Genomic DNA, 20,157 nt, shown 5'->3' on the forward strand with positions numbered 1-20,157 from the left:
ATTGGCCTAATTTTCCCTGAGAAAGTGCTTGTTGCTGTGCAAGAAATGGCTGCTTTTGGGAAGCAGTACCTGGCATCGTTCCTGTTACTGTGGAGTTTGCTGAATTGTGAAGATGGTCCATCTCCACTTAGAACAAGCTAGACAGTGTCCAGACAGAGCCCTGGCTTCCTCTCTGACCAAACCCTCCTTCCCCATGCAGAAGTCACCTTCTCCCTCACTGAACCTCAACTCCCTCACCATAGAACACGGCTCAAGTCTACATACAGCATGGGCAGGTGGAGGTTCATAGCCAAGGGAAAGGTGAGAACATTCCTAAGAGGACACATCAGGAGAAAGAGGGGATTCTGGCTAAACTATGGTATTAGCCACTTTTTCTGTGGCTGGGACAAGACAACCAACACCTGCAACTACAAGAGGAGAGGTTTATTTTGCTCATGTTTGCTGCAGCCCTCTGTGGGCATGGGACTTCCTGGGCACCTTCTTAGGGCCAGGGTCTGGCCAGTGTGGCATTTACTCCCAGTCTATCACTATCACACTGAAGGTCTTTCCAAGATATACTGTAGCCCCACTTATCATTTGGGGCTACTTCCTAAGACTGCAACAGATGCCTGCAACCACAGGTAGCACTGAACCCTATAAATGCGATGTGATATAAAAATACAGTAGTGTACAGTACAAGGCACATTGCCATGAACCCCCTCAACATGCTCACCTTCATTTGAACACACTTATCCCATTGCAGGTCTGGAAGTCCTCTTTCTTGAGTGTCTTTAGTTGCACCATAGTGGTTGCCTCAGTGTCCTGAATCAGTTCAAAATGTTTCCCTTTCACAGTCATTTTGATTTTGGGGAACAGCCAGAAGTCACACGGTGCCAGGTCTGGTGGATAATGTTTTCAGGATCTGGCCTTTCCATGTATTGCACTCAGTAACAATATTCACCATATTTTTGGTCACAATCTGCAAAGATGCTTATGAAAGAGGACTTCTAGAACTGCTTCAGAAAGTGGCAAGAATGATGGAATAAGTGTATTCAAAGCAAGGGGGAGTATTTTGAGAGGGATTAATGCCCATATGTCTTTTACTGTAATAATTTAAACATTCACTGTGTATTTTGACCATGCCTCATATAATGTTTTTTCCTACACCTCCATGACAAAGAATGTAAGTATTATGTATTGCAAACATGTACAAAAAGAAAAAGAGAGAAGGGAATCAAGAGATAGACAGAGGGGGCCGGGGATTTAGCTCAGTGGTTTCGCCACCTGGTGCTCAAACGCAAGGACCCGAGTTCCATCCCCGGTACCAAACAAACAAACAAAAAAAAGAGATGGACAGAGGGAAAAAAGAGATGAAGGGAAAGGAGATGAAACCAAAAAATTCAGATGTATTATGTACATGTACCAATTCCCCACAAGAAATGTAAACAATATGTAGTACAAACATGCACTAATGAAAAATTAAAAATGCAGACACAAAAAATAAATCGTTAAAAAATTTAACTTATAAACTAGGCATCATTAGATTCATAACAATAAGTAATAGTAAAATAGAGCATTTGTAACAATACACTGTAATAAGCCCTTTAAGAGTTATGAATTGTTTATTTCTGGAATTTTACATGTAATATTTTCTGACCATGGTTGACTGTGGGTCACTGAAACTGCAGATAGGGGGAAATAACCAATTTATGAATTGTCCACTTTTCCTTGAGTTTTCCTTTGAGATGATTTGGATTTTAAACACCAGGAGCTGAAGCCCATGTGATAGCTAGGTGAAAGGTATGTCCCATAGGAGCCTGGGTTTCTGTGCCTAAAACTGATGGAACATGGAGGAGGGTGTAATAGATACTACCTTTTTAGGGGGAGCCAACTTGTCCATAATATGTATTAAGTGGCTTAACAGTGTTTCTGCCCTTTGATCCAGTAATTCCGTTCCCTGAAAGTTACCCTAAGGAAATGACTGTCCAAATACATCACAATTTAAGGTTTTGATATTTTTTTTGTGGCACGGGATTGAAGCCTGGGCCTCAAGCATGCTAAATAGACACTGTACCACTGAACTACACCCCTAGCCCATATAATGATTTATGAGCAAGGAATTGCATTTCAGCATTGTTATAATCAGAAATTATCTAAATATTGTACCAGGAGTTTGGTGAAATCAACTTTACCACAGCCATATTTTGGAATATCCCTTAGCCATCAAAATGGTGTTTTAAAGACTTGAACAATATGGAAGATTGAAATGAAAGTGAAAAAGGTGATAGCAAGCTATAGGGAAAGCATGATCCCAGTTTAATTAAGAATGCATATTTAAAGTTGGGAGTGGTAGCACACACGTGTAATCCCAGCACTCAGTGAGGCTGAGGCAGGAGGATAGCAAGTTAGAGCCTGCCTGGGCAATGTAGCAACTTAGTGAGATTCTGTCTCAAAATTAAATATAAATAAATAAATAAATAAATAAATAAATAAATAAATAAATAAATAGGCTGGGGGTATAGTTCAGTGCAAAGGCCATGGGTTCAATCCTCAGTAGTGGAAAAAAAAGTATATTTAAAAGTTTGGAGTAAAATGCCGGTCTTAAACTTTCTCATCACTGGAACAAAATACCCAACACCCACAGCTGGAAGGAAGAGAAATTTATTTTGGCTCATGGTTTTAGAGGGCCCAGCCCATAGTTGGCTGGTTTTGAGGCAGGAAGGGCATGGTGAAAGCAGCGGTTGGAGCATGTCATGGTAACCAGGAAGCAGAGAGAGAGAAGGGAGGAGCCATGGAGGGAGATGCTCTTCTCTCTTCCAGGTCAGCCCTCCAGTGACCACTTCTTCAGACCAGATCCCACCTCCTAACAGTACATTCAGCTAAGGCTTCATGAGTGGATTAATCCACTAATGAGTCTAGTGGCCCCATCATCAAATTACCTCCTAAAACCCTCGCTTCTGAACACAGGAGCTTTTGAGGGACATCGTAGATCTAAACCACAACAATGCCCTAATGTACTAATGCTGATTATTGCTGACTAGCACACATGGTTGATATTTTTCTTTATACATTTTGGGAGCATTTTTTGAGAGATGCATCACTCAATCTGTAACCAGGAATATACAGCCTTTCCTGTGCAGGTTTAGCTCTGATCTTTGGAGAAGCACCTCCAGCTGTCTCTGTCCTTGCAGTGGGGCTCAGAAGCCCTTGCAGACAAAGAGAACTGCTGTGTTGTCCCCAGACACCCTCCTCTCTCTCTCCACTCATCATCTGCCCAAGGCATTGGCCCTGGTGACTTTTCTCCTGTCATTTTGTGCAGAACCCTCCAGCACTCCTCACTGTCATACATATTCATATCCAACCCAGCCACCTCTTTTCAGCCCTGCCACAGGCATCCAGTCTGTCTCTGGCCAGGGTGGGCTTTTGTTGTCAATATCTGTTCTAATTTGCCTTGAGCTCTTACTGTTGGGAATTTTCCATTAGTGTTAACTGACCTGGCATCCCCAAATCAATTCTGATTCATCTGTTGGGGGTATACTTTGGGGACAGATGAACTCTATTCTAGTTCCTAAATCCTTAGAAGTGCCCATAGCTTTCAGACTGTCTGTGCCCCCTAGCTTAAGAGAGAAATTATGATTTGTCATGACCTGAGATGCTTTGTCTTTGCTCTTAATTTCACCACCTAACAAGTTAATGAAATGCTCGTCTTTCAGAATGCTGGCTAGAGAGGGAGTTGGGTTTGTATTTTCAGTTAAAGGTACAGATTTGGCCATGAGGTAATGTAAAGTCCAGGAGCTTGGGGACACTTGGAATACACAAGGGGGTCATCACATGGCTGATCCAACAGCCTTGAACCTTTCTCCTAGTGCTACTCCCAGGGTACCACTGACTTCCTCTTTGGCAAGATGATGGCTGGCCAGGGTGAGCCTGGAGCCCAGGAATCTGGGGAATTTACAAATTTATAGGGCTCCTGTTCAAGGCTGGATTCTACCCTTTGATCACACACGTAGTAACTGGTCAGAGGTTAACACTGTGGTTACTAGTATGCTAGAATGATACTATTAATATTTAAATTTAAAAATATTGACAGTAAAAGACACATTGCCATTAACCATTTTCAAAATACTCTCCACACGTATCCCATTGTCCTTGATACTTTCTGATGCAGGTCTGGAAGTCCTCTTTCATGAGTGTCTTTAGTTGTGCTGTTGTGGCTGCCTTGATGTCCTGCATTGATTTAAAATGTTTCCTTGTCATGGTCATTTTGACTTTAGGGAAGAGTCAGAAGTCACAGGGTGCCAGATGGAGTGATTAAGGTGGACGAGGACACATCGTGATGTTTTTAAGAGCAGCCTTTCCGTTGGCTGGCACTCAGCTACAGCATTAACTGTATTTTTGATCACATCTTATAAGACACTTACAAAAGGAGAATTCCTGAACTGCTTTAGAAAGCAGCAAGAATGATGAGATAAGTGTGTGTAAAGAGAGGGAGTATTTTGAGGGGGATTAGTGGCATTGTGTCTTTATTGTAATAAGCTTTAAAAGAAAATTTCAATATTCACTGTATGTTTTGATTGTCCCTTGTAGGTTTTCAGGGAGGGACAGCCCCGGCTCCCAGCCTGCTCCTCTGCAGGGCTCCTCCCAAAGGGGGCCCAGAGCCCCCAGCTCAGTCCTTTCTTCCTCCCGGGCCCAAGCCTTCAGTCCTTCACTGGCACCTCAGTGGCACCTCCTCCTCACCTTCTCTTTTCCCTGGGGTTTTCTATTTCATTTCTCTCTCCTTCTACTCCTGTGTGTCTTTTTCCCCTCAAAGTATATCTTAAATTCTTTAAACGTCCTAAAATCCTTTGTGAAACAAGATTCCATTCAAACAAACAGACAAATTCAGGAGGTGCCTCCAGGCCTGGGGTTTCTGGATGTGGCTCTGTTGGGTTTCACCACAGCTTTCTTGTGGAATCTGAGCCTGAAGGAGAAGCATAATAAAGGAGAGACATCCTCACACCTCAATTAAGGAACTGAGGTTCCTTATTAAGGGGATTACAACCCCTTAATCATTGTAAAAATATGCCAAGAAAGAAAGCTAGGTCCAAAAAGTGAATTCTGCAAAACTGCATTGTATCCCTCTCCCCCATCTCGGCGTTCTGATGAGGTGTGGGCTTATGAAGGCAGGAATGCTCTTGGCCCTGCCTCCTGGCACACTTCTCTCCTCCTCCGGGGTCCTGGCCCTTCACTCTTGGTTGGAGTTCTCACTTCCATGTTCCCTAATTACTCAAACCAGTTGGTTTTGTTTTTCTGATTGATTGATTATAATTAAATTGGAACTTATTCACACTCACCCCTCACTAGGATTAAACCAGTGTTTTTTATGCAATTATCATCATCCTTTAACCAGATGCAATGGGTTTCCCTTCTGGCAAGTGCAAATCCAATGAACACAAATGGAAGACAAGAAAATGGAGAAAACTTGATTCCCCTCAGCAAGTAAGGAGAGCGCCAGTCTTCTGTGAAAGGAAGATGCTGTCCCTAAACAAAGGAAGCCTGTGCATTATATTCTAAAAACCATATGTATTTATGTAGGAAAGCATTTTAGAGGCAGGCGCATTCCTGAACATGTTATTAAGGTATACATTTCTGAGCATGCTCAGTTTAAGGTCATAGTTTAGAAAGAAGAAAAGATAGTGTCACATTTCTGGACGTGTTCTGCTTAAGGTCACAGAGCACATGTCAAAGGTTAAGATGGCAGACACAAACACTTCTGGGCATTCTCAGTTTAGGATCATGGTAAGAAGGTAGACACACATACAAATGCTTCCAGGCTGAAACAAAGGAGGAGATATTTTGAAGGGTTGTTAATGTAGGAGTTTGCCCTTAAAGGTGCCTGCCTCGCCAGCGGCGAATAATTTTGACCCCATTTTCCTTTGTCATCTCTGTCTCTAGAGTCTGCCCAGGTATATCCAGCTGCTCACCTGAAGTGGCCCCCTGGGTGACACTCAGGTCCCTAGACTCAGTGAGGCCCAGTCTGTTCTCCCTTCTGAAAGCCTGCATTTGCAGCTGAATTCTCTCTTAACTTACTGGCCTCACTTTCCCCATAACATAAACTAAAAACCCCAGTGCTTTCTTTAAATACCCTCCCTAAAACCTGGACAGGAGAGCCCAGCCTGCATAGCAGCTACTCTGTCTCAGAAGAGTCCCTGTCCCCTAGGGCTCTCTGCCAGGCTGCAGACTTGGCTCCGAGCTCATCATCTTTCCCTTGCACTCTGTGACAGCTGCTCATTTTTTGTCCCTCTTAGCTGCCCTGATGTCAGGGCCTTTGGTTTTAAAACCTGATTTTTTAAAAAAAATTTTAATTCTGCAGGGTCTACATCAGAAGACACAAACATCAATTATTAAAGACAAAGGATAAATATTTCAGTCTCTGTGGGCCAAAGTCTGTGTCACATGTATTCCTTTCAACCTGTGTAGCATTAAGCAGTAGACAACAGACAAGCCAAACAGATAATGTGTACATGAGTAGGCATGGTTGCATTCCAATAAAACTTTATTTATAAAAAACAAAAAAGGTGGTGGGCCAGATTTGGGCACAGACCATCGTTTTCCAACCCCTAGTGTAGAGGCTCAAAAGGCCTTTTGCAATCTTGCCCTAATACACGGCCCCCCCGCTCCCCGCTCATCTCTCAGAGTGCAGACAGCATTGTAGACATGCACGTGACATAGCACACTCTCTTTGCTCCTTCCTTGGCCTTTAGATTTGAAAGATGCATGTGTGACCTGCAAGAACCTTTCTGCAGTGTGTGTCTCCATCACGTGGACTCCCATAGGGTTAGTGTAGACTTGTGTTATTGCACTTGTCATTCTTGCTTAGGGACATCTGGTCACTTCTCTGTCTCTTTAACAAGAATATTAGCTTCTTGCAGCCTGGAGAGATTCTTTTGCTATCTATTCTAGCATAGCATCTGGCATATAAAAGTAAACAGCAACTGTTTGTAGGAGGAATGGCCATATTAGCCATCTTCAAATATTCATTTTTTGCCTTCCTTGTAGAAGGTGGAAACCCTTCCAAATTTCTTTAATCATTGGCTTAGTCCCTGCCTTATTGTTTCCTCTGAACAAAGACCTCCAGGTCCTTATCTTACATTTTCTGGTACATTTGCATTGGTTTTTAATAATTGTGCTGCCTAGCCTACCTGAACATCATCTATCTCCAGTTTTACAATTTCCCAACGATGTGTACCAACAGCATGTATTATTTTCGTTAATAGAGCCATCACTTAATGCACTTAAAACCCACGTTCTTCCTAAAGATACACTTTTGTGGAGAGTAAATGGATTTTGCGTCTCACAGAGATTGAGGTAGGAAATATTGTTCTTCTTCATTACTAATTGAGGTTGCAAATTAGTACTGTAAATTTCAGCTGGTTCTTCAAGACCTGAACATTAGCCAAGTCATAGTGACTGGGTGGTATCTGATGCCTGAGCAATGAGTCTGTCACTGCCATGGCAGTTGTGCCTTTGTTGTTGTTCCTGCCTGAATTGTCTCTATCCTTAGGAAGCCTTCTGGTGCGGAGGCCAGGTTCTCAGAAGGTGCTGGGTCTGGATGCCGATAATACCAGGGATGGATGCGCATATATTTTAAGGAAATAGAGTTACTGGCATAATGAGAAGTAAATCTCTTGGGCTCAAGAATAGGATCATTTGATTCAAGGACTTGCTTGGCTCAAAACCCTGTGCATCACTCTGGGGAGGAGAGGCCCAGATGCCTGAGGGAATGCAGACTTGGATTCTGGACCATTTCAGAATTCCTGGAGCTCCTGGATTTCTTTTGTCAGAGGATATGTCTCACTCTGTCTCCTTTCAGACTCTACACAGTGACCTTTGGACAGGTTCCTCTCACCATTACAAACACTGTGACCCACAAGGCATCCTGGAGGTGATGGAATTATGATACAGTGCCTGGTGTGTGTGTGTGTGTGCGTGTGTGTGTGTGTGAATGTGTCTGTTGCCTGAAGTCAAGAGATGAAATTGAAAGGCCAGAAGCACAGTGTGCTTACTGAGCTCTGAAGCACAAAGCACTGTAGCCCAAAGTGGGGTGCATTCCAGTGAAAAGCACACATTCCTGAGAACCAGATCTGCGGTCCTCACTATCCAAGCATGGAAAGGTGGCCAGAGCCCACTTCTGCTAAGAGCAGGCTTCCAGCAGACGGAAGCAGAAGGGTCCTGCCTGCTCCAGTGTTGCTGCTGGTTTTATGGGCACACTTCTCACACCCTGCCCTGCTAGTAAAAATAAAACGAGGCACACATCATATGTCTCACCCAGACTGCAAGACTCATTTCCTTCTAATAAGCTTCTGCTCTGCCTGGGCTTTCCTTCCCTCTAGAAAGATTGAATCTACAGTGGTTTCCATTATGAATTTCTGGTTTTCTACCTTGCTCTTTTCCCCCCTTCTCTGCTACTTTGAATAAAAATAAAGTTAGTGTCTGCTTTGGCAGATGTACACATATACACACACATGATTTCTCTATGGTGGAGCTAGGGACAGATATTCTATGAGAATAAATAGAGAAGGACATCTTTGACCTACTTACCTGTGGCCCACCGGAAATAGAACCCTGGTTGATATGATATGTGCCTGTCCTGCCTGAGCCGGGCTAGGCTGGCAAAGTCCATCTGGTTACATCCCGCAGACAAAACGAGCTGTGGACATGCTAGGCCTTGTAAATAGGGCCCTTCACAGCTGGCAGTCCTGGAGTGATCTCCCCTTCCCTACCCCGTCTTTGACTTGCCAAATTCAGAAGTTGAAGGTGAAGCAAGTCTGGCAGTAGCCTAGACAGGCAAGGGAGTGAGGTGGAAGGCACAGCAGCAGGGGCCTTGTTTCCAGGTCAAGTTCTCCGACATCCCCAGCCAGGCCCCCCTGGGGAGTACAGTGTAAAGATGCAGGTTGAAGTTCACAGTGAGATCTGGAGCACTCAGAGAGGCACAGGGACAAGGCTAGGGCCTGCCAACAGAAGGGAACCATTGTGCAGGTGCTGTCACCAGCCCAGGCAGTTCAGGGTTAAGTCAGAAGAATCTGGATGTGGAAAATGACTTGGGAAGGAGGCTTTAGAGAAGGACAGGCAGGGCTCAGCCATAGCTGGCCATCTGCGACCCCAGCTGTGTCACCTGTCCTGTCCTTTTCTCCTGTGCATGGCGCCAAAGTAAACCCTTACTATAGAGGCCAGAAGGCAATCAAACCTAACCCATTTTTCAGATGCAGAAATTAAATAGAGGCTGAAGGGAAAGCTTGGCCCAGGTCATTGGGCAGCCTCACGACCCTTCGGGAGACCCTGCCTCTGAATCCTCTCATCCTTGGTGTCAGGGGATCTAGGGGTCAGGATGGATGAGGTTGTGGTGTCTCCTGCAATGTCCCCGAGTGCTGTGTGCCATGACCTCCAGCTGAGCAGTGGCTCTAAGCTATTTCTGGGACATGTGGGACTGGGTATGAAAACACATATGGCTGCTTTAGGGAATCTTGGGCATTTTTGTTGATGAGAAAAGCCCAAAAATGCAGACATACTTCTCGATTCAGAACTTGTACTGGACTAAAATTTGGCTTTTTTTTTTTTTTTTTTTTCGTTCCATGGAAAGAAAGAGGGGGTGGTTTGAACAGGAGATTAATAGAGTACATAAGAGAACGCAGACTCCCTGTTCTTCTTTTAAAAACACTTTAATGATGTCCACAGATCCACAGAAAGGAGGGCTGGTAGGACCTCAGGGATCCTCGAAGCCAACCCAGCTCATTTTATGCATGAGCAAACCAAGGCCTTTGGGTTTGGCCGTGGACCTAATTAGCTATTACGCCTGGCCAGGAGCCTGGGTCCAGGCTCGCAGACTGGTCTCTCTGCTGGAACCCTCATGGATTCACTGAAAGCATTCAGCATGCTGAATTAGTATTGATAATTGGTCAAACATTTACTACTAATGTGTGGTCCTTATCTATTCAGACTTAGCATCCATTAGACAGCTGTCTGTCTAGCAGCTCCTGCAGCCTGTGGGAGAAGAGCATTAAAGATGGAAAGAGGGTGTGAGGGACTGGGCCCTCAGTTTCTACACCAGTGTGATATTTATTTCTAAATGGGGCATGTGAGACATCCTGTGAAAGCAGTGAATGATCTGCTCTACTGCCATCAACAAGGGATATAACATGGCTATGATGGGTGAAGACATTTTTGTGGAATACAAGGTCCTGACATGGCCCTGAAGAATGGCCATGATTTTGGCAGGGAAAGAGGAAGGGAAGTTGTTTCAGGTGGAAATGTTGGATATAATCTGAAACAGTCCCTGAAGCTATTGGGTTCTAATCCCTGAAATTTATAAATGCTGCTTTGGAAAGAGGTCTTTGGAAATGCGATTAATTAAAGGATTTTGAGATGGGAGATTATCTTGGATTATCTGGGTGGTTCTTAAATGCAAATGTCCATGTAAGAGAGAAGCAGAGGGAGATTATGGGGAGAAGATTACAGAAGGCAGAGCTGGAAGTGATCTGGCCACAAGTCAAGGAGTGCTGGCAGCCACCAGAAGTCAGAAGCAGAGAATGGATTCCCCCTTTAACCTCTAGGGGGCACACAACTCCCTACACACCTTGATTCTGATCTAATAATGCTGATTTCTAAAGAATTAATTTATTTTGTTCCAAGACACCAGCTTTGTGGTGATTTGCTACTGCTGGCCTAGGATACTAATATAAAGAGGAAAAGACAAAACCTGTGTGGGAAAGGATGGGTAGGTCAAGATACCTGCCAGGAGCACAGTAAGATATTTAGCAAGGTATTAAGTAAATGGATTGGGGTCAAGTGTCTTAGGTTAGTTTGAAGAGGGACAGCAAGTTTCCCCATGTTTCTTACAGTACTGATGGGAATACAGAGCTGAGGAAGAGACTCAAGGTGCCTGCTGGATCATGTTTATTTCCTAGTGGCACTTAATACTGTGTTCCTGATTATACGTAAGAGGTAGTCAGTGCCTGCTGAATGCCATGGAGGATGCTGGCGGCTGCTGTATCTGGGTGAATTGGAAAAGCATCAAGGCTGCCATAGGGCTGGTGTGCTCAGATGTGCTGGAGGAACCTCTCATCTTCAAACTGTGATCTCAGTTCCCCATGCTGGGTCTCACTGGGGTGTGATGGGGAAGAAATGCTCTGCCAACCTGGGTCTAATGCCGCAGGGTCCCTGGAGGATGGGACTGGGTGAATTCAGAGCAGCTCTGGTAGGGGGTGAGAGGTTGGGAGATGACCTGCCGTGCACAATAGGGCTTATTGACAGCAGAGCCAAGTTCTCTGCCAGATTCAAAGAAAGTGATTAAAGAGGGCTTTTGAGTTTTCATGACACTCTTAGTGATCTGAGGTTGTTTAGAGCCATAAAACAACTGTAAATTAGAGGAATGAAATAGAGAACAGCAGGATACTCAACTCCTATTCTCTTTTGAGGTTGAAAAAGCTTTCTGCACAGTTTCTGTAGAAGCAGGGACCTGAAATATGTCTTCAAGTGGGGAATCTCATTCTCCTTTCCTCCTGGGGCCCAAGAGATAGTCTTCTCCACAGCCTTAGCCTTGCTTGGGAAGTGTCCTTGGCCACAGGACTCTGCTGGGCCCTCTGACTAACTGTGCATGCTCCCTTCCTTTTTCTTCTTCTCTTTCCTTCCTTTCTCTTTCCTCTCCTCTCCTCTCCTCCCTTCCTCTCTATTCCCTTTCTTTTCTTTTTATTTTATGGTACTATGAGTGGAAACAGAGCTGTCACATTGAGCTTAGCCATTTTATTTCTTTACTTTTGAGACAAGGTCTTACTAATTCGCTAATTTGCCCAGGGTGGGCTTGAATTCACAATCCTCCTGCCTCAGTCTCCCAGAGTGCCAGGATTACAAGCATGTACCACCATGTCTGTTCACGTTTCCTTTTTTCTTTTCTTTTCTTTTTCTTTTTGCCTTTCTTTTATCTGATTAGAGGGATCTGTTTGGTCTCATAGTAGTAGGGATTGAACCCATGGCCTTGCACATACTAGGCTATCGCTCTACCATGAACTACATCCCCAGCCCTTGAAAAATTTTTTTTGAGATAGAGTCTTGCTGAGTTGCCCAGGTTGGCCACAAACTCATGATCCTCCTGCCTCAGGCACCTAAACAGCTGGTATTACAGGCATGCACCACCATGCTTGGCTTGAAGGGTTTTAATATATCATATTTGTAAAGCAGTGGAGTTAAGAGATAGTCACCAATCATTCCAATGTCATGAAGCCAGCCACGTAACCACTGGACTTTGCCTTTTCCTTGTAGAAATCCGAGAGGCCTTTCGAGTTCTGGACCGAGATGGGAATGGCTTCATCTCCAAGCAGGAGCTGGGCATGGCCATGCGCTCCCTGGGGTACATGCCGAGCGAGGTGGAGCTGGCCATCATCATGCAGCGCCTGGACATGGATGGTAAGAGCCTGGAGGCTGTGCCTCTGTGGGGCTAAGCTCCCTCTCTTCCCCAAGACCTGTGCTTATGCGGGGCCTCGCACCTTGCATCAAGAGATGTGGGGCCATGTTTCAGTTTACATTTGAGGAGTGGAAACTTGGACTGTGTCAGGGTTTTACCAAGCTCATTCCATGGAGCTCTAGGGGTTTGCAGAGGTGGTTTCAGGCTGTCAGAGGAGTGGAGCGAAGGAGGTCAGGCTGGGGAGCGGTTAGAGACCCCACTTTTTTTCCTTCCCTTTTCCCAAAAAGCACTTTATTGGAATAGAATTCACATACCATAAAATTCACTCATTTAAAGTATACAACTGTTATCTCATGTAGCATAGTGTTTTCAGGGCTCACTTATGTTATAGCATGGGTCAGCACTTGCTTTGTATGGCCAAATCATATTCTATGGTGTGGACATAGTTGCTCCTCTTCTGTGTGTTTTACATGCTGCATTTCTACTGTACGTACAATCTCACTAGGGCAAAGGGTGTCACTGTTTGCAGAAGGCCTGAGGGTGATCAGGGAAGGCTTTCTGGAGGAAGGGAAATTTGAAAGAGGGTCTTGGAAAAGAGGGACGCTGTGAGGGGAACCAGCACATGCCCTAGACCAGAAGACTGGAGCTCTAGCCTTTCACTTGGTTTCCTCCAATATCAAACTGGAAGAGCAATGCCTGTCTTGATTGTCACAGAGTTGTTATGGGGATTGAGTGTGTACAAATGTGTGGCAAGCTACACCTTATGGTTTAGATCTGGACTGTCTCCCAGAAGACTTGTATGCTCAGAGGTGGGGCTTTTGGAAAGTGACTATAGCTGACTTGCTGCTGAGGGGTGGGGCCTAGTTGGAAGTGGGGCACTAGGGGTGTGATCTGGAAGGGTCTGTCTCCCTCCCCAGCTCCTCCCTTTGCTCTCTGCTTCCGGGCCACCTTACCATGCATAAGGCACTTTACTCCTCCAGACCTTTCCACCATACTGTTTTTGCCTTAGAGCCGGATGCCTGTGGATTCAAAATGTGAATCAGAATGAACCTCTCCTCCTTTAAATTGTGGGTGTCAGGTATTTTGTCCCAATGACAAGGAAGAAGACACTACATTGCCTTAAAAAATATGGGACCTGTTTTTGTCTTGGGTACCACACTGCCTGCAGGAGATGCTACTCAGCTTAGCTTTCTCTAGTAGTGTCAAGTTGGTGGACTCACCTTTCTGGCCTTTCAATTCTTAGGGAAAGTGTGTGTCTTGGTTACTTTCTCTCCTTGCTGAGACAAAATACTCAACACCCAAAGTTAAAGGAGGAAAGGTTTACTTTGGCTCACGGTTTGTAGAGCTTTCAGTCAGTAGTCGGCTGCCTCCAAGCAGGGTGATATAGCAGAGGGGCATCACAGAGGAGAAGTAGTTCATGGCAGGGCAGGCAGGAGACAGGAAAGTGAAGCAGCAGCAGCAAGCCTCCCTTCTTTCTATCTCTTTATATTCCATACAGGCTACAAGCCTGTTGGATGGTGCCACACCTATACTCAGGGTGGTGCTTCCCATCACCTACACCCAGAACAATATAAACCAATCAGCTAAACTAATCACCAGGCACCCATAATGTACATCTCCACACCCTAGATATATCCACCTCAGAAAAGCCCCATCTATGAGTACATGAAGCTTTGGGGGGACATCTAGATATAAGCCATAACAGCGTTTTAAAGTCCCTATTAAAAAAATAAAAATTACAAATAAAAAATAAATAGTAAAAATTTTCAAAAAATGATTGCATTAGGTTATCTTTAAGATTCTTTTCCTGTGCTAAAATTTGAAGATCTGTCTCAAATTGCCTGTTAGCCTCCTAACATTTAGAACTTACCTTGGCTCAAGGTCCAGGAAAAGGAGGGTTTAGTTTGGTCGATCCAACACTTTCTCCTTCTGAAACGCTACTTGATTCCAGACACAGGGGTCCAGAGCAGAGGGCTCTTGGTGCTGTCAGGTCGAGCATGACATTGTAGACCAAATGGCAGGCACCAAAGGCGAGCCTGAGACTGTCTTTTTGGAGGAGCAGACCAAGGTTGTGGTAGGGATATGTTCGCTGGGCTCACAGTTGCAAGAGTGTGGCTTTCTTCTGTTGTCTTGCTGGACTTGGTGGGATGATGCTAATATGGTGGATGAACTTCAGTGCCAACCACCAAGTGCAGCTGTGGACATTTATTTTCTGGTTGGGGATGGAGATACTTTATCGAGTGTTCATTGTAGGAGCAGCCTGGCTTGTCTTTCCAACTGTGATTCTGACTCACAAGGCCTTTGCAGGCCTGCTGTGACCTTGCCTGTATTTTTGAGATATTTCTGAAAAGCTGGTGCAAAGTACATATTTTATATAGCACAACTTCTCTTTCATTGACTTTCATCATTCTTCAGGGGCACATTTGTAAAAACTGTTACCTCTTTAAAATAATAAAAATTATTAATCCATACCTCTGTTTGTGGAACTAAGAAGGTTTTGTGCTTTTGATTCTCCTCATCCAGTGCTTATAATAAAACCTAGTCAAGTGGACTAAATGATAATGGAATTAATTAGCAACTTTAACATGAGCTGTGCTATTGTGGGTAAATTATTCTGCTAAAATGTAAGGGTCTTCAGGAAAGTCTGTCCTCACTCTTTGTACTTATATAGCAGTGGTCCCCCCTTATCCATGGGGGTACATTCCAAGACTCCATGGATAACTGAAACTACAGATAATGCTGAACCCTAAGCATACTATGTTTTTCCTATACATCTATGCCTATGACAAGGCTTAATCTATTAATTAGGGAGAGTAAGATATTAACAGCAATCACCAATAGTAAAATAAAGGTCCTTGAACCCTTATTCCATGAGATTTATCTTATAACTGAGATGGCTCCTGTATATGCAGGAAGCATATACAACTTGGAGACCTTGTATAAAAGGATAGTTTGTGTCTTGGGCGGGATGGAGTGGGGTGGTTTGAGATTTCATCCCACTGGTCAGAATGGTGCACGATGCACAATTTAGGAATTGGGTATTTCTAGAATTTTCCATTTCATATTTTTTGGGCCATGGTAACAACCTATGGAAAGCGAAAGCATGAATAAGCAGTCACTACTGTATTTGTTCTGGACCTCAGCTCGTGGAGAATTTTTGTGTTTCTACAAATCCTCTCTGATTCCACGTGGGACCTGTTGTGGTGAAGCTCTTCAAGGACCTCATCAGTACTCAGGCATAGAAGCTCCTTCTGGGGCATTGTGTAAAAGATTTTAAGTTTCACTAATGTATTTGCAACTTATTTTACCTAGCTGCTGAGGCTGAAAGCAGAACTTCTAAGCAAATCTCATAAACAGTTTTTAGTAATTCCTTGAACAAAACCCAAGTCACCAGCTATTTCACAGTGACCCATCAGGTGAAAACCACATTTATTTACTTTTAAAACATGGCTTTAAAATGAAGCTTTGTTTTATTATGTATAAAAGATTTAGTACCAAATATATGAAAATAATAGAGGAATGTCGGCAGAAGGAATTGCCTACACAATTTATTAAATGTCTAAGTGTGAAAAGAGCCAAGCGAAAAACACCCAGTCTGAGGTTGAAATGTGATTCTTTTAAGGGTTTCATTAATGACGCCAGGAAGGGACATTTCTGGGGTATCGGGCTCTGGAGATGGATGGAGTGACTGTTTCACAGTGTCCTTCCTCTTAATGGGGCCTTTGAGCTGTTCTGTTAAAGAAATAGCATCTAATTATACCCTTCCTTCCTCACTTCAGTAACTGGGGATCCTCCACAGAGACTTGGTCCTACTTAATCAAGTTTCTCTTTGGTGTGGAACATGTGGAATGGCAGATATTTTTATGGGGACAATGCCAAAAGAAGAAAGAGAAGAAGACAACAAAGAGGAATGTTGGTGGCTAAGCTTGGGATTCCTAGTGTAAGATGAAAAGACAGCTGTGTCTGCTGGTCCATGGACTCTGGCGTTTGGGGTTCACAGGAGAGGTGGCCCCACTGGTTCCAACCCAGCTGGCCATGATTAGGAGTGGGTGTGCCCCCCACACCAGCCTTCTCTTCCAGGGGTCTTGTCAGTGAGGTCAAGCCTTCGGCATGAGGCCCAGCTGGAATTAGCTTGATTTATCTGTGTGCACCAAGCCATGGCATAAGGTTTTCATTAGATGGCTTCTGGGGACCGGTGCCTCGCCGGCTGCACATGTAACAGTAGCCTCCTTGGATTAGGGAGCGGGCCTGGATTTCCTAGACACAGGCCAACCAGACAGTTCTAGAAGATGGAATGAAGGCAGGCTGGAGGGGCTGGGATCACTCTCCTGGGCTGCAGCCAGTTGGCCCTGACTGGTGGGTTGACTCCAGCATGTGTGTGTGTGTGTACATGCTCCCGTGTGCTGCCTGTGTTAAACTACTCAGAGTTAAATAAAAACTCACAACTTCTATCCAATGCCTAGGGCTTTCTCTTTCACCCATGACCGCAAGAGTTCTTTCCTGGAACTTGGACCCAATTCCACACTTCCTGTACTCCCTGTCCTGTTTCTCTTTTGGCAGCATCTGCAGCTAAGGTGCCTTGTACACCGTGCTGGAGAGGACCAAGATCTGCCTCTTGAATGCTTTTCACAGGATCTCCCCATCACCTTGAGTCCGGAAGCCAGCATCCCTTTCCCCTGGGCTTGAGACATTGAAGCCCAACACCCTGGCATCCACTGCATGCCAGGAATTGCATCTCTGAATCCCTTCATAGAAGCGGGTTGGGCATGGCTGCTTGGGTGTCACCATAGGCTCTCCCAAGTCCCCTTCGTTGCCTTCGGCCTTTGTCCCCACAATAGCTGCTTGCTGGGGCTCCTCTGTGTTACCAGCATCATTCACTGGGGATAAGGGCTGGGCATTTCCAAGACCCAAGGGATATTTGTGAGCACTTTCTGCATTTCTGGTGGCTTCAACAACCACACCACTTTGGTCAGCTGGAGTGCATCCAGCCAGCTTTGCAAATAGTTTCCTGAAAAAACCGAACCAGGAGGTGTCCTCAACAATCTGGCTCACTCCTGGGTCCTAATGTAACCCTCCACTCTTCCAAGTGGCCCTCGCCTCTCCTGTGCTTAGACAACAAAGATTCCTCTTCCAAACAAGTGCAGACTTTCCCTTCTGCCTCCCTAACTCCACTCCTGCTTCCCAAAGATGGCAGATCTCACGCCACTCTAACCAGTTGGTTGGAATTTGGAAATTCATTCTTATCTCTCAGTGCATTCATAGCTTTCTTCTTGTTTCTTTTTTAGGTTCACCACTGCCTGGATGGTGAATTTGATTCAGTTCAGTTTAATTTAAAAAGGATTTATGTGGCGTCCGTTGTGTGTAAACTTGATTGTTTTTAGGGTTGGCAAATTCACTTTGGGTTCATTTTGAGGCCAACCACTGAGCTATGTAAGAACAGAATCCTGTTGGAGTCACATGAAAGATAGCTAGCTGGGAAGACATTCAAGCCCTCTTTTAATTACCCATTTGACAAAAGCATTCATTCTTTGCTGATGAGTCATATTCACATAGCTTCTGTTTCCATCTGTGATCTAGAAGACAAGAAAGGTAGGTGCTCAATTCTAAGTGATGCTCCTGTCTACTTCACCTTCAGACAACTGGTGTGAATGTTTTGGAGCTCCCACGAGTTCTATGCTGCGGTTAGAATAGGTCCCCTAAACTTCATATATTGCAAAGTGAATCTCCAAATTCATATGTTAATTATGTTAAGAGGTTGGGCAGGGAAGCTGATTGGGTCATGAGGGCGCTGTCCACTCCTGGATTACTGATTCCCAAGGGAGTGGCCTTGTTAGAAGTGAGATGCTTGCTGTCTCCACCTGTGATGCCCTCTGCATGTTACCATGCAGCTGTGTCCTCATTAAGTGATGAGCAAATTCTCACACCTTCTCTTGGCCTTTCCAGTGTCCAGAACCCTGAGCCAGACAAACCCTTGTTCTTCATAAACCACCCAGCCTGTGGTATTCAGATAGAGCAAGATGAAGATACTACTTTGTGAGATACAATACACTCTTCTTGCTGTGGGTGAGGGAAAATGCTCACCCAGATGTGTGAAGGGGAGCCCTTGATGGCAGGGGGACACAGAGGTCCCCAGACCTGAGAGCACACCAGGAACACCCAAAGTGTGCACTTGGAATAGTTTTAAAAATTCAGTCATAATTTCCAGGAGTTGTATGTTTTAACAGCTACATCAAGTTCTTTGGCAGCAATATGTCCATTGATACAACAAGAGGGACTTTGGTTAGAAGAACAATCTTTTGCTAAAGAGAAATGGTCAAGCTGTGGACATTTGTATGAGCAGGAAGGTCTGAGAGGGAGGTTAATGGCTGAAAAGTGGTGAGCAGATTTTCCTGTGAGGGCTTGATGAATGAAATAGACCGTCCTCAGTGGGTTAGTCACCTCTGCCTGGAAGCAGGAGGTTTCAAGTATGGTCCAGGGACCCCTAGCATCAACATCACCTGCAGCTTATGGTAGTACACATCTGTAATCCCAGGCTGAGGCAGGAGGATGGCCGCAAGTTCAAGGCCAGCTTAGTGAGACCCTGGCTCTAAGAAACAGAAAAAAATAGTTGGTCTCAGGCCCCCCCTCGACTTGCTGAGCAGAGTTTTCCTTCCCACATGATTCTCAGGGGCCTCATATGCACAGGAATGTTTGAGAGCCGAGTCCAGAGTGCACTTTGAGACGCAAAGCACAAACCAGGTTATGTTTTCTCCTTTGAGGATCTCTTTTGTGGAGCAAAGACACTCACTCCCTAATCTCCTGCAGTGACTCCATGCTTGGGATCTGTAATGTGGAAAAGGAAGTAGTTCATAAAGCCATGGGTGTCACTGAGGAACAGTCAAAGGCAAATGGCTCTTGAAATGGCGGAGCATGGCTGTCATGAAATGATTTCATATCTCATTCCATGTTAGTGAATTACTACTGGATGAGCTTCAATTTTTCTGTGGTTGACTTTAAGTGGGGCTAATTAATAATAATGATAAATAACACTTGTGTAAGAATCGTCATAGCCCAGTAAAAGCATTGGATAACAGTATTGCTAGGTGATGCTTACGAAGTCTTCTTCATCGTGGGCCAAATGCTGCTCTCCATGCTTTATTACTAACTTTAGTCCTCACAAGGTCCATAGATGCTAAATATTATGATTCTCATTTTACAGGTGAGAAAAATGAAACATGGAAGTTTTAAGTAATTTGCTCTGGTCGTGCTACTAGTAAGAGTCATATGAATTTAAGCTCTTAACCACAAATCATTTTCTAATTAAAAATATTTTTATGATATTAGGGATTGAACCCAGGACCTTCATACTAAGTTTCATCCTCACCCTGCTTTTTAATTTTTTTTATTTTGAGACAGGGTCTGCTAGGTCACTAAATTGCCCAGGCTGGTCTCAAATTGTGATGCTCTTGCCTCCGCTTCTGAAAGTGCAGGGATGACAGGAGTCCACCACCATGCCATCAGCTCTAAATCATTTATTATATAGATACATTATTCTCTCTGATATTTTCAAAGACATGGTCACTTAAGATGCAGCAGTGACTGGACTGGACACACATGTCCCCGACCCACATCCGACTTTTGAATACTTTAGTATCTCAAATCTATAAGTGAATGCTGTGCCAATTGTGCTTCTAAATAATCTCTTAGTAAAATGGGGTTCTCCTAAGGTCACTTTTGGTTGGGTGAAAGGTTTCAGCCACTTT

The 20,157-nt window shown here is 44.4% G+C and overlaps 1 protein-coding gene across 19 annotated transcripts in view; it reads left to right on the plus strand.

The window, feature by feature from the left end:
- Caln1 (calneuron 1) overlaps positions 1-20,157 on the plus strand; it is a 534,324-nt gene that overhangs the window by 259,259 nt on the left and 254,908 nt on the right. For all 19 annotated transcript variants that reach the window (XM_087196183.1, XM_087196194.1, XM_021254340.2 and 16 more), the window contains one exon: positions 12,274-12,417. In XM_087196183.1, the coding sequence (XP_087052309.1) occupies positions 12,274-12,417 (144 nt within the window). The remainder of the gene's footprint in view (positions 1-12,273; positions 12,418-20,157) is intronic.

This window comes from Heterocephalus glaber, unplaced genomic scaffold, assembly GCF_053883595.1.
Source record: "Heterocephalus glaber isolate CG9 unplaced genomic scaffold, H.glaber_assembly_v1.0 deba00001610, whole genome shotgun sequence".
Taxonomy (NCBI): domain Eukaryota; kingdom Metazoa; phylum Chordata; class Mammalia; order Rodentia; family Bathyergidae; genus Heterocephalus; species Heterocephalus glaber.